The 13,841-nt window shown below is 59.2% G+C and overlaps 3 protein-coding genes across 3 annotated transcripts; 2 read left to right on the forward strand and 1 right to left on the reverse strand.

Annotated features, from left to right (window-relative positions):
• Positions 1-527: 527 nt before the first annotated feature.
• Positions 528-4,074, forward strand: B0I36DRAFT_375553 (uncharacterized protein; the record flags this gene model as incomplete). Its single annotated transcript, XM_046160377.1, is given in 4 exon segments — positions 528-598; positions 1,392-1,560; positions 1,597-3,765; positions 3,775-4,074. Coding segments are annotated over 4 exon segments (2,709 nt in total).
• A 1,345-nt stretch (positions 4,075-5,419) lies between these two features.
• Positions 5,420-10,755, forward strand: B0I36DRAFT_328176 (uncharacterized protein). The gene has a single exon (XM_046154563.1). It carries the CDS (start codon positions 5,708-5,710, stop codon positions 10,628-10,630), a length of 4,923 nt encoding a protein of 1,640 aa, XP_046010701.1. The 5' UTR covers positions 5,420-5,707; the 3' UTR covers positions 10,631-10,755.
• Positions 10,756-10,844: 89 nt separating this feature from the next.
• Positions 10,845-13,836, reverse strand: B0I36DRAFT_328179 (uncharacterized protein). Its single transcript, XM_046154564.1, has 4 exons — positions 13,534-13,836; positions 12,835-13,462; positions 11,681-12,778; positions 10,845-11,558 (listed from the first exon to the last, which is right to left on the reverse strand). The coding sequence occupies exons 1-4, from the start codon at positions 13,650-13,652 to the stop codon at positions 10,953-10,955; spliced, it is 2,451 nt and encodes an 816-aa protein (XP_046010702.1). The 5' UTR covers positions 13,653-13,836; the 3' UTR covers positions 10,845-10,952.
• Positions 13,837-13,841: the final 5 nt, after the last annotated feature.

The following is a 13,841-nucleotide window of genomic DNA, read 5'->3' on the forward strand; positions in this document are numbered from 1 at the left end:
AGACGTGTCTCGGTCCTGGCGGTACGGACGAGGACAAAAAGGTCGTTCTCTTCCACGACGGCCAGTGCGACGAATGCCACTACCGGGAGATGCAAGAGGCCCGGGAGGCGGCGCAAGCAGAGGCCGAAGCGGAAGCATTGGCTGCTGCTTCCGCCACGGGGTCATCGCCGAGTGTCCAATCTTCCATAAGCAACAGCACAACCAGCGGCCACATCTTCTTCGACTCAACGAGGAGTCGGTGAGCAGTTGACACCATGGCGAAAGAAGCCTAGATTGGGAGGTTCCATCGGGTAACATTTCGTGGCTGCGTATCGTGCTCCACAGACGGCGATGAGTTGGAGAGACGACGGGAATTGGGCCGAGAAGTCGTCTTGTCGCAAAAGATCTAGTAGTCAGGAGGAGGGTTCACAGCGTCCTTAGCATCAAGTCGTTTTCCATTCGAGATACCCGAGATAGCAATACACAACGATTCATAGTATAAGGTCGTCGAGGCGAGCCGTGGATTGCATAACATTCGGGAGAAACGAATGCAGGCCACGGGAAGAGTCCGCACCGAGACGGTGTTCTCTGAAAGGAGCGTGAGAAAGTCGCTCCTGCTGTAAGTGTCTTCCGTCGGGACATGTCGAAGTCGCGACGATCCCATCAAATGTCCTTGGTCTTCCCATTTCCCAATTGGGGATGCTCTGCACAAGGATCAACGCCCCTGTTCCCCCAGAGAGGTGCAGCTGGCCAGGGAGGGACACGACTTGGGCTGATGAATGGCATACCGCTAGCCTTTTCCATGAGACGGACCCGGGAGCCAGGAACATATCCTGCAGTAGCTCAAAGGCTGAAGAACGAGCTGGAGTGGTACGGACGCTACGCCTTCCAGAGAGGCACTTGGTAGACACTAAAATGCCCTGGGGTGGGGGTGACTCGCGCCTCGGTCGCACCTGCAGCGGGTGCACGCTCGCGAAGAATGACGGAATGCCAAGCCTTTTTGGGGGGCAACCATTTCCCCCAAAAAGTACTGTGAACCTGCCAGGCAGCCTTCATCTCTCCCAGCCATCACATGCTTGCACGACAAGAACAAGAACGATCTTCGACATTGGGCACGACATGGCGAGTCGCTACCGCTACTGACGAGAGCAGCTGCTGTCAAGGCAATGCGTGCGACGACACCCTGCGACGACGAGGGCACCAGTGAGGACGCGAATCAAATGACAACCGGCAACTTCTGAAGCTCGCGGTGGTTGCAGCATTGAACCTCGAGCGGTCCGGAACGGACAACTACATAGGAAGGCCATGGCGGGTCGGAAACGGACCGCATCCCAGCGCAATGCTGGCGCAGCCTCCACGGCGACAGCGGCGACAGCGGCGACAGCAACACCGACGACGACGCGCGCGCGCAGATCAGCTGCTGCCGCCGGTGCGACCGCCTCTCGATCGAATGGTGCCGGCGTGCCGGATATATACCGCGACATGCTCGTGGCGGCGGATATAGCGCCGAGCGAGCCGGAAAGACCGCTCAAGAAACGGCGGCCGCCAGGAGCGCGCAGGCCGGAGCTTAGTGGACCAGGGGCGCAACAGGATGGTCCTGCTGACGGTGCACGGCAGCCTGCCTCGAAGGCGGCGGCAGCGGCGACGGCAGCTTCGAAGGGCCGGCGGGAACCACAGCGGATTGATGACAAGACCGGCGCTGGCGTTGCTGACAACGACAGCGACGAATCAGACAGTGATGAAATCGAATTCGAAGACGTCGCGCTCCCCGACCCCACGATACAGACAATGGAACGAGACTCAGACGAGGAGGAAGATGATGACGAAGATGAGGAGCCGATACAATTTGAGGATGTCGACCTTACGCTCATGAACTCGTTTGGCCTGGGCGATGTGCAAGAGGAGGAGAAGACACCGAAGGTGCTCGAGCTTGACCTTGCTGCGGCGCAGTCAAAACAGCGTCGACAGGTAGCGGAGCGGCGGAAGCCAATCAATAGGGAGGAGAAAGACCGGCGGATAGTGGTGCATAAGACGCACCTGCTCTGCCTGCTTGCCCACGTGTCGCAACGTAATCGGTGGTGCAATGACCCTGTCACGCAGAGGAATCTGCGACCGCTTCTAAGCAGCAAGACGATCGATTACCTGAACCCCAGCACAGAACTGACGCAGTTTGGACGCACAAATTCTCTCAAGCGGGGCCTCGAGGACGTCATGACGAAGTTCAAGACACGATACAAGATCACCGAACGTGGTATGCGAAGGGCCTTGTGGGCAGAGAAGGAAGAACATCTCAAGAACTATCAACTGCCAGACGACATCGAGACACCTCCAGAGAAAAGCGACTTTCGAGAAATGGCCACAACCCTTGAAGGCTCAAGAGACGTTGGTGCCCAGCTTTTCTGCGCCCTACTCCGCAGTGCCGGGGTCGAAGCCCGGCTCGTTTGTTCACTGCAGCCTTTGGCCTGCACGCCCGGTGCTCCCCCAATGGGCAAGCCTCCCAAGAGCCGGGGCAGGTTATCACTGGAAGAGCAGTATGCGAGAATACCGAAATATGACAGCTCTTTCGAGTCGCCTGTTGCAGCGCCGTCGCCTCTCTCGGCGCGGAGGCGGCTGGGTCATCCGAATGCTGCGGCGTTCAACGCGCCAGTCATGACTGGTCCTGTTGCGTCGAGCTCATCACTGGCACCCCAGAAGATTCGAGAGTCGCCTTTCCCAATATACTGGGTCGAAGTCCTCGACGAGGCACACCAGAAATGGCAACCTGTCGATCCGATCGTGACTGAATCGTTCTGGCGCCCGCAGAAGCTGGAGCCGCCAGCCAATGACCGCGAGAACTGCATGACGTACGTCGTCGCCTTTGAGGCTGACGGGACGGCCAGGGACGTTACCAGGCGATATGCCAAGGCCTACAATGCAAAGACGCGCAAGATGAGGGTGGAAAGCGTTGGCGATAGGGGTGATCGGTGGTGGAGGAAGGCATTGCGAGCATACTCACGCGACTATGCCACGGACATGGACCAGATCGAGAGCAACGAGCTGAACAACTTAGAAGCCAGGGAACCCATGCCTCGCAATGTCGCTGACTTCAAGGACCATCCCGTCTACGCATTGGAGCGACACCTGCGACGCAACGAAGTCTTGGTTCCTGGAGCCTCGGCAGCTGGAACTGTCGGGGCTGGTAGCACCGGGCCGCTCGAAAAGATATATCGGCGCAGAGATGTGCGGGTAGCGCGAACCCGGGAGAAGTGGTACCGCATGGGGAGGACAATTCGCGAGAACGAGATACCGGTCAAGTTTGTGCCGAAGAGAGTTCGAAAAGATAATCTATTTGGCGGCGACGACGACGACGACGACGACGACGACGACGACGAGAGCCGTATGGATGATACCGGGGCCGCGGCCGGCAATCCCCTGTACACGATCGAGCAGACTGAGCTGTACAAAGCCCCCCCTGTGGTGGACGGTAGGGTCCCAAAGAACCGCTTCGGTAATCTTGACGTCTATGTCCCGAGCATGGTGCCTGAGGGCGGTGCCTACGTCGCCGACGAGTATGGGGCGCGGGCTGCGTTTATGCTGGGGATTGACTACGCCCCAGCATTGACCGGCTTCCAGTTTCGCGGCAGACAAGGCACGGCTGTTCTGCATGGCGTTGTTGTGCCCGCCGAGAACGAGGACGCCGTCCGCGCGGTGATTGAAGGGCTCAAAGACGAGGAGGCCGAATTTGCGCGGGCAATGCGATCTCGCGAGGTGCTAAGGGCGTGGAAGCGCATGCTCATGAACCTCCGGGTCCGGCAGCGCATCTGGGCCGGGGTGGGATCTGACGATGACGAGGAGGAGGCACAGCAAGCCAGCAAGTCACAGCATAATGATTACGGTCACGATATGGCGGTCGACGGACACGACGTTGGGGACGCCGAGGCAGACGAGGATGATGATACCCAAGGTGGCTTTATGCGGGAAGCACCGAGTAGCAATGGCCATGGAGAGGGCGAGCAGCAGGATCTGGAGGTGGATCTTGCGGCCGACAGCGACGAGGAAGAAGGCGGAGGCTTCATGATTGACGACGACTACGCTGGTGGTTTCATCGTGGAGTAATTGCGAAGTGTAGGAATGCACACCAGGTTCTACACATCCTAGCACAAATAACGACTTGTGTGTTCCGATATTGTTGATCTCGGCTTGAATCTCAGATCTCGGGAGTTGTTGTGTTTTTCCCACGTCGGAATGATAGCCTCTGGTGACTCGGGCCCGAGTTGTTCACCCCCGAATCGGCGGCAAGCAGCAACATTTGATTCGATTGATTGGGCGGGCGCAGGGTTGTGGATGCAGGGTCGTCTTCGCCTCCATGGGGGGTTTCGGCATGAGATTACATCCGATGGCCGAGTCGTCGCGGGGGGAAAGGGAGGGGACGGGGGCTATGTTGATCCAGACCATCGGCTTGGCAGCAGCAGCCCCTGGAAGTTGAGATTGCGTTTGCAAGGGAGGGGTTGTAGTCTTTTGAAGAACCGGCATGGCCAACACAGCATTAGTTATGCTCAAGTGATGGAGCATTGAGTCTGAGGCTGCTATGGATGGACTTTGCTACAGACCGAGTGTTCAGAATGGTTTGCGTGGGCACTATTGCGCCTGGAGATGGATGGGCTCTTCGTGGTGGATGTCCCCAGTCATTCGCATTCCCTTTGGGCACCTTGAGGCATGTACTTGGAAGGGTCTTGGCTGGTGGGCGGTGCAGTACGACACAATGTCTGGGCATCGGCAATGTCGGCTTTGTCGTGTTTGGTGAATGGCAGCTCACACCTTTCCCTCCTAGGTTACTTTCTTCTATTAGTGAGCGGCTGCAAAGAACAATGCATGACATGGCGTGGACAGGCTCGGGCAAGTAAGAACGTACTTGGGTAAGTATCTTAGGTCTGCGACCAGTAGCGGCAGTAGCTAGCACGTGCAGAGAGTCCGACGGCACAACGCGGCCCCTCCCCACGGCCGCCACGGGCGTCGGTTTGCAGCACAGACAGCTGTTCGGCCCGCGGCAGGCAGGCAGGCAGGCAAGTAGGCGCGCCAAGAGGGGATCCATGATGCCTGCGTCATCAGATTCCTCCAATTCTCCGCTGGCCGTCCGTGGGCCGCGATATCAGACGAGGCGCAGCTTCAGCACAACACACAGACCGCCCAGCCGTCAGTCCTAGCTGTTTGCGCCTTTTCTGACAACCAGTGCCATCTTGACAAATTACTGCTGCCTGCCTGCCTCGCTCATTGTCGTGCCTGTGGACACCTGCCCGAAGAGTAGAAGTCGGAGCCGGCGCCGGGACTGGACCCTCGCATCGCCATCTCGCTTTCGGAACCAGCCGCACTCAGCTCGCCGCAGCACTGCCCACCCACTCACTGCCTGTGCCCACGACTGCACTCCACCAGCAGCGACCTCGACGACGCGCACACTGCTCTGCTCTGCCCTCCCTCAACCTCATCAAGACAAGCCTGCCCGTGGCAGTGGCCGCCCTCTTTGCCCTTTCCCCCTCCCCGCAGCGACGATGCTTCTGTAGCACACTTCAGAGATCCGCCATCCATTCCTTGCTCATTTTTGACCTGTTTGTTGACTGTCGTGCCGGCCCGCTCCAGCTCCCGCACGCACATGGGCGCCCGCCGTTGAACGCCACCAGCGCCAACGACGACAGGTCGTACTTAGTAGGCGCCTGAGCTCCACGCTCGCCTGCGCCCGCGCAATCCTATCGCCATGGCCTTCCTCCGCCAGACCTGGACCTTGACGGCAAAGAACCTCAAGGTCTTCCTCGTCCGCCGCTGGTTCGCCACCTTCTTCCACGCATTCCTCCTCCCCATCATCATCGCCGCCTTCCTCAGCTTCGTCCGCAACCTCTTTTCGCCCCCTGCCTACTATGGCATCGCCGACCCTCGCCCCATCCGCACCTTGGGCCAAGGCCTCGGCGCCTCTGCTGGATCTGGCCGCAACACTGTTGCCTTTGTCAACAACGGCCTGACTGGCGGCGACATTGACCGCGTCATTGACTCCCTCGCAGACAGCGTCACCGCCGCCGGCAAGATTGTCGTGCGGCTCGACGCGACCTACCAGCTTGGGTCTACCTGCAAGAGCTCTCTGCGCGGCGTCACCGGTTGTTATGGCGCCGTGGTCTTCTACTCGTCCCCGACCGAGGGCCCCTATGGCATCTGGAATTATACCATTCGCGCCGACGGCGCCCTCGGCAATAGGATGGACGCCCGCTCGGCTGACAATGACGTCCAGATCTATGCACTTCCCTTGCAGCGCGCCGTCGACGCCGCCATCGTGAACATTGACGGCACCGAGGGCGCCCGCGCGGCATTTGCAGAAATGCCCGACGAGTATCTCTTCACCTCCAACACGGAGCAGGAGCGCGAGGAGCTCGTCCGGCAGCAGTACCAGGCGCAGCTCACCAATGCCCTCGGTGTCGCCTTCATCATCATCATGATTGGCATCTGCTACCACATGACCGGCGAGATGGCCACCGAGCGAGAGATCGGCATGTCGCAGCTCATCGACGCCATGGTGCCGACCAGGTATCTCTGGCAGCCACAGGTGATCCGGTTCCTGTCGCATCACATTGCTTTCACGATTGTGTATCTGCCCGGATGGGTCATCAGTTCCCTCATCGTCGCCCGTGGTGTCTTTGCTCACTCGAACGTCGCAGTGGTGATCATCCTCTTCATCCTGACCGGCCTGTCGTTTGCGTCCATGTCCATACTTGGTGCTTCGTTCTTCCACAAGTCACAGCTGTCCGGGGTCGTCAGCATCATCGCATACCTGCTCCTCGGCATCCTCGCACAGTCGCTGACCGCTCCCGGAACCGGCACCGTCGCAGTCTTGAGCTTGCTGTTCGCGCCGTGCAACTTTGTCTGGCAGATCACCAACATTGCCAGATTTGAACAGGCCCTGCAGCCCACGGATCTGGTCAGGGTTGCCCCCGGAAGTCCGTGGCAATTACCTGGCATCGTCCTGTGGGTGTTTCTTATCATTCAGATTTTCGCATATGCTATTCTCGGCTCGCTCGTGGAGCGCTGGCTGCACAGCTCTGCCACCAAGGGCCGCAACATTCTTCGTAACCCGGCCGAGCCACCACAAGAGGCTGTCCGCCTGGATGGTCTTACCAAGGTGTACGCGCCGGGTTTCGTCCGGAAGCTCTTCTCCTTCATCGCGAAACCCAGGGAGCCTGTCTTGGCTGTGAACAATCTCAGCCTGGTTGCCGGCCGTGGGCAGATCCTCGCCCTGCTCGGTGCCAATGGAAGTGGCAAGAGTACAACCCTAGACTCCATTGCTGGCATCACCAAGCTTAGCAGCGGCGGCATCACGATTGACGGTACCGGCGGAATTGGCATTGCGCCCCAGAAGAATGTCATGTGGGACCAGCTGACGGTGGAGGAGCATATCAAGATCTTCAACCGATTGAAATCGCCCAACAACCCTGCCTCCAGGCAGGAGATTCGCGATCTCGTCAATGCCATCGACCTAGGCCAGAAGCGCAAGGCTCTGTCCAAGACTCTGTCTGGTGGGCAAAAGAGAAAACTGCAGCTCGGCATGATGTTGACTGGTGGAAGTGCGGTATGCTGCGTCGACGAGGTATCCTCCGGTATCGACCCTCTGTCCCGGCGTAAGATCTGGGACATCCTCCTCGCCGAGAGAGGCAAGCGCACCATTATCCTGACAACACACTTCCTCGACGAGGCCGATCTCCTCGCTGATCACATCGCCATCTTGTCCAAGGGCTCCCTGCGCGCCTCGGGTACCTCCGTCGAACTCAAGGACAAGTCCGGTGCGGGATACCGCGTGCACGTGTTCAACGCGCGCGAGGTCAAAAATGCCCCCGACGTCGAGGGTGTCGAGCGCAAGGTGTCCTTTGACGTGATTAGCTATCTGGCGCCGACATCCCAGCTCGCCGCGCAGGTGATTCGCAAGCTCGAAGCGGGCGGGATCACTGATTACAAGTTCTCCGGCCCGACGATTGAGGACACCTTCCTGCAAGTTGCCGAGGAGGTCAGGGACGAGGTTGCCGCTGGTAAGGTCGAGCATGCTGCGGTCAGCGGCATGTCGACCAAGGAGCGAGGTGCGACGACTCCTGAGGACTCGGACAGTCCTGAGAAGGCGGACCTCGAGCTCCTAGCTGGCCGCCCGATCGGATTCGTCCAGCAGACGTGGATCCTCATCCTCAAGCGCTGTGTTGTGTTCAAGAAGAACTGGTTCCCCTATGTCGTTGCCTTCTTCATCCCCGTCATCGCTGCCGCGCTGACGCAGCTGTACGTGCGGAACTCGAGCGCCGTCAGCTGCCAGCCTCCACAGAAGGACACTGCTGTCTCGACCGGCTTTACAAAACTGTACAATGATTTGTACATGGTGGGCGGGCCGTCGTCGCAGTTTGGCGCGGAGGAGCTGCAGCGGGTCTTTGGACCAAGTTTCGGCTCCAACCCGGTCGTCTCCGGCATTGCTGTGCAAGCGTTCATCAATGGCTTGCACCTGGTCGACTCTCTGCCCGACTTTGAACAGTACATCGAGGTCAACCGCAAGAATGTCACGCCCGCAGGCTGGTGGCTCGGTGCGGACAACACGACACCGACTCTCAGCTACTTCGGCAACTTTGGCAGCGTCCTCACGGGTATCTTTGGTCTGAATGCCCTTGACATGATGCTGGCCAACATGACGATCCACACGACGTATGCCAGTTTCGATAGCCTGTGGCAGCCTACCGTCGAGAACGCCTTCCAACTGCTCGTGTACTTTGGTCTGGCGTCCACCGCGTTCCCGGGCTTTTTCGCGCTCTACCCGAATATCGAACGGAGGCGCAATGTACGTGGGCTGCAGTACTCGAACGGTGTGCGATCCTTGCCGCTCTGGTTGGCACATCTGGCCTTTGACTTCTCCATCGTTCTGGTGGCTGCGGCTGTCACTATTGGCATCTTTGCAGCCACGTCTTCAGTCTGGTTCCATGTTGGCTATCTGTTTGTCGTCTTCATGCTCTACGGCCTCGCGACGATTCTGTTCGGCTACGTCGTTTCGCTGTACTGCCGGTCTCAGTTGGCGACGTACGCCATCGCCGCGGGCAGTCAGGCTGTCGGCTTCCTCGTTTATCTGATCGCATATCTTTCTATCATGGTATATGCTCCTGCACCCACCGTCGATCGTGCGATCGTGATCGCACATTTTGTCCTCTCGGCGCTCTTCCCGATCGGCTCTCTTATTCGCACGTTGTTTGTCACGCTCAACTTGTTCTCCAGCTCGTGCTCAGGTGAGGCGTTCACGAGCAACCCGTCGGGCATGCTCTTCTACGGCGGCCCGATCTTGTTCCTGGTGGTCCAGTCTGTCCTCTTATTCCTTTTCCTGCTGTGGAACGACAGCGGCGCCAGCCGGATGCTGGGCAGGTTCGTAGGACGCCGGGCCAAGTCGACCAAGATTGATGGCGAAGAGCCAGACGAGGAGATCATCAAGGAAGTCGAGCGCATCGACGGCGCCGCCACGGGAACCACGGAACACTCTGACGGGCTGCAGGTCAAGCACCTGACCAAGTCGTTTGGCAAGAACACAGCCGTCGACAACGTCACGTTCGGCATCCAGCACAGCGAGGTGTTTGCGCTGCTCGGCCCCAACGGCGCAGGCAAGTCGACCACCATTTCGCTGATCCGGGGCGACATCCAGCCGTCGCGGAACGGCGGCGACGTGCTGCTCGAGAAGACGTCCATCACGCGGCACTGGGCCGCCGCGCGGTCGCACCTGGGCGTGTGCCCGCAGTTTGACGCGATCGACAACATGACGGTGGTCGAGCACCTGCGCTTCTACGCGCGGATCCGGGGCGTCTCGGACGTCGAGCACAACGTCAAGGCGGTGCTCGCGGCCGTGGGGCTCTCGTCGTTCCAGACGCGCATGGCCGCGGCCCTCTCGGGCGGCAACAAGCGCAAACTCTCGCTGGGCATCGCGCTCATGGGCAACCCGTCGGTCGTCCTGCTCGACGAGCCCTCGTCGGGCCTCGACGCCGCCGCCAAGCGCATCATGTGGCGCACCCTGGGCGCCATCGTCCCCGGCAGGTGTATCCTGCTCACCACGCACTCGATGGAGGAGGCCGACGCGCTCGCCACCCGCGCGGGCATCCTGGCCAAGCGCATGCTCGCCCTGGGCACCGTGGACAACCTGCGCACCCGCTTCGGCGACGCCCTGCACGTCCACCTCGTCAGCTCGTCCGCGCCGCACTCGACCGACGCCGAGATGCAGCGCATCCGCGACTGGGTCCTCGCCCAGTGGCCCGGCGAGGGCGTCGTCGACGTCGAGAGCAAGACGTACCACGGCCAGATGCGCTTCTCCATCCCCGCGAGCGCCATTCCCGCAGCCGCGCCGCCGGCAACGACACAAACCACCCCAGCCACCGGCGCCGACAACACCATCACCACTACTGCAACGACTACTACTACGACAACCACCGCCCGGGCAGACGGCAGCGCGATAGGGCGGCTGGTCGTGCTGCTCGAGGAGAACAAGCGCGCCTTGGGCATCGAGCACTACAGCGTGACCCCGACAACGCTGGACCAGGTGTTCCTCACCATCGTCGGGCGGCACAACGTCCTGGAGGAAGGGTACAAGAAGGAAGGTGATGAGAAGAAGAAGGGTTTCTGGAAGTGGAAGTGATCCCAACCTCCGCTTCCTTCCAAGTCAAGATGTAATTAATTTATTAGAAGTGGTCAAATACAACACACATAAATACCTTGTGTATATAGAGACGTATTGAAGAAGCACAGATGCACATTTCACGGACTGTATTGCATGCCGAGGATGCACGTCGCTCGACCGTAATTTTCTCAATTTGCATGTTTACACACACTCACGGCAAAACACCAAGAGATGCATATGACAACTTGTTCCAAAGTATATTTAAAGGGCACAAGCCGTCCCTTAGGTGTGAAGTCGCCATTACACCAAATGCTCGCGCCTTGTGCTTTCCACAACTTTTTCAATCCCAGAGTTGGCACTCTGACCTTCTTTTTTCCAAGTCTTCTCCTTGCCTTGCGGCTGTCACTCTCACGCCATCGTAGCCCGAAGCGACAGCGACAGCAGCGAGCTCCTTGCGCAGTCTCTCCTCGAGCCTATCCAGGATCCATTCTGCCTCGTCACGGGCGTCGAGAAGCGGCGACTTGGTCCCGATCCAGCTCCATTTCGTCTTGTCCGCTTCTGCTCCCTCTCTGTGCCCTTGGGTCTCTGGCACAATTTGCGCTGTGTGACGGATAGTTTCAGACGAGGAGGCAGCCGCTTCTGCTTCGCCGCCTTGACCATCGTTGATTTCGCTGTTGCCGCCGCCGCCGCCGCCGTTATGGGTGTCTGTGGTGCTATGGTCGAGCTGTTCCTTTTTCTCATGCTCCTCTTGTTGCACATCGATGTCTTCATGGTCCTCTTCCTCAATCGCATTCTCGTTGGCGTCCGCATCCTGTTCCGTACCATCAATTCGCACCGCCCTTCTCCGACGCCCAAAAGCCAGTTGCCGCTTTTTTGGTGCGTGCGCTGTTCCATGTGTCTCGGCGCTGGCCTCATCCTCGCCGATAAGGCGGAGGTACCACGCCCACTGTACAATATCAAGGGTCAGCTTATTGCTTATCCGTATGATTTACATCTCTGGGTGTAAGGGTAGCGAGAGTAGTGGCGTCGGTGGTACCGGTACCAAAACAGCGGCAAGAAGAAGCATACCTCGGCGTAGCTATACTTGCGTGGTGGTTGCTCACGTAGATGCTGTGTGACCTTGCAGATCTCGTCGATCAAGACAAGATGGTACTCGGCGCGCGATGGCTGATACGGCGGCGACTTCTCCTTCCCCCCAATCTCCTCTTTTTCGTCGTGGGCTTTTGACATAGGCGCGCTTTTGCTGGGGACTACATCGTCCTCCTCATGCTCCATATCCCCCATAGCATCATGGTACTTAGCGTTCCGCGCCCTTCCCAGACCTTCTCCCGAGTCCTGCCCGTCAGCAGTTTCCTCGTCGGCTTCAGAGTCTGGGTGCTGTGGACGAGGCCCAAAGCCAAAGAATCCCGGCGGAGATGGCTCAAAGTCTTCGATTGGTGCCGGGAACAGCCCGAGCGTCACCTTGTGCAGGAACATCTTGGCCTCTTTCGAGAACGACATCTCGCCAGGCAGAATGGTGAGATTGCCGAGCTTGAGCGTCCCGTCGCGAATCAGCCGCACTATAGTGTCGCCGGCATTCGAAATAAGCACAGTCATCGTCGGCAGTGCGAGGAGGGACCAGATGACGAAGAAGGCCTTGCCAGGATTAGACACCGGCGTGAGATCACCAAAACCGATCGTCGTCAGGCCCGTGTACGCAAAGTACATGGCGTCAAAGTACGACCACCCTTGCCACTGGGCCTCACAGCTTTCAAATACTTTGGCACCCACGAGCCAGAGGACCAGCAGTGTCGACGTCGATATGCCCATGGCGGTCCAGCGGCGCCGCCTGGACGCCTGCGCCTGGATCCTGCGCATGAAGTTGAACTCGGCTCCCCGGCGCTCGAATTCGGAACGCACGAGCCGCTTACCCTTGAGTTCTGGGAAAACCACAAGGGCGTCGCCGTCGATCGGCTCCAGGATGCCTTGCTGCTCCTTGCGCAGCAGGCGGCGGATGAAGTGTCTTCTCTTCCTCTCAAGAGCTCTGGCATCGAGTTGTGTCTTGCCGCGGTCGAGAACCATACTTCGGATGGAACCGATGACAAGACCGAGGCTTGTGATGCCGATTAGGGCATATGGCATCATCAAGGCGCGGCCAAGAGTGGTGGCGGGAGAGTAGTCTCCAAACTGGCACGAGAGGTCAGACGAGAGCGATGTGAGCAGCAAAGATGGACAATACTTACACCAACAGTGAAGAGTGTGACATCTGCCCAATACACGCCATCCAGGTATGCCCAGCCCTCTATGTTGGAGAAGAGGAGAGCACCAAGCAGCAGATACATGAGGAACAGGATAGTCTGGAGCATGAGCGTGCGCTGGCTGGGTGTCAGCTTGAAGTCCTTTGAGTAGTGGCCAGCGTTTGCACCCCAGATCGTGACCGACATCAGAGATGCCACGATGAAGTACAGCAGCGCCGCGAAGATGCCGTAGTAGAATGCCTGTGACCAGATCATGTCGCCCTCGGTCTTCTCGTCCTGGAGCGGGCCCGCTGCTGTTGCCGCGAGGGCGACGAGGCAGACCGCGGAGAAGTACCAACCGGCAATGGTAATTGGCTGAGCGATGGAGAAGCGGACTCGCTTGGCCATGTTGAGCAGGAGGAACAGGTTTGCGATTAGGGCGATGGCGAGCTGCACGGCGTTGATGATGTAGAGCCAGAGAGGATCCGGGATCGGGTAGGCAGCCTGGATGCCGGCCCCGGGAGGGATCACCGCCCTCCATTTCTCGACGAGTGCGCAGATGCTGAAGGCCGAGGCAACGGGGCCGAGAGTGCCAGCAATCATGGGGAACGCGGCCGAGATGAGCCAATAGCGCCTGTGGTGCTGGTCAGCGAAGAGAGCTCCAGCGAAGAGAGCTCCAGCGAAGCGCAAGAGAGCGAGACGTACGTTGGGCCATCATCTGGCGGGCTGGGATCATGTTGCTTGTCTCCATCCTTGTCGTTGACCCTCGAGTCGACTGCGTTGCAGGTCTCGGAGATGGGCTTGCCCAGGTCGCCGTCGTCCATGGTGGCTGGGGGACTAAGTCCAGTGTGCACTCAGGGAGACGGCGTCGGGCCAGCGCCTGCCTGGGAAGATAGGCATGAAAGGACGATGGTGGTGGTGCGTCTCTGGGCCGTGCTCGGTCGAGTCGCTTGTTTTGGGGTCTTTGGCGTCAGGTCGAGGACCAGCGACCTCCAGGCAGAAGACGAGGGGAG

This window comes from Microdochium trichocladiopsis (assembly GCF_020744255.1).
Source record: "Microdochium trichocladiopsis strain MPI-CAGE-CH-0230 chromosome Unknown B0I36scaffold_7, whole genome shotgun sequence".
In the NCBI taxonomy this organism is placed as follows: Eukaryota; Fungi; Ascomycota; class Sordariomycetes; order Xylariales; family Microdochiaceae; genus Microdochium; species Microdochium trichocladiopsis.

What these genes read in the sequence shown, in the direction of transcription:
- B0I36DRAFT_328176 (XM_046154563.1), top strand. Translation starts at nt 5,708, where the DNA reads ATGGCCTTCCTCCGCCAGACCTGGACCTTGACGGCAAAGAACCTCAAG.
- B0I36DRAFT_328179 (XM_046154564.1), bottom strand. Translation starts at nt 13,652, where the DNA reads ATGGACGACGGCGACCTGGGCAAGCCCATCTCCGAGACCTGCAACGCA. An exon ending in TCACACTCTTCACTGTTGGT is followed by an intron (nt 12,779 to 12,834) that starts GTAAGTATTGTC and finishes CTCTCGTGCCAG; the next exon opens with TTTGGAGACTACTCTCCCGC. An exon ending in GCAAGTATAGCTACGCCGAG is followed by an intron (nt 11,559 to 11,680) that starts GTATGCTTCTTC and finishes GATATTGTACAG; the next exon opens with TGGGCGTGGTACCTCCGCCT.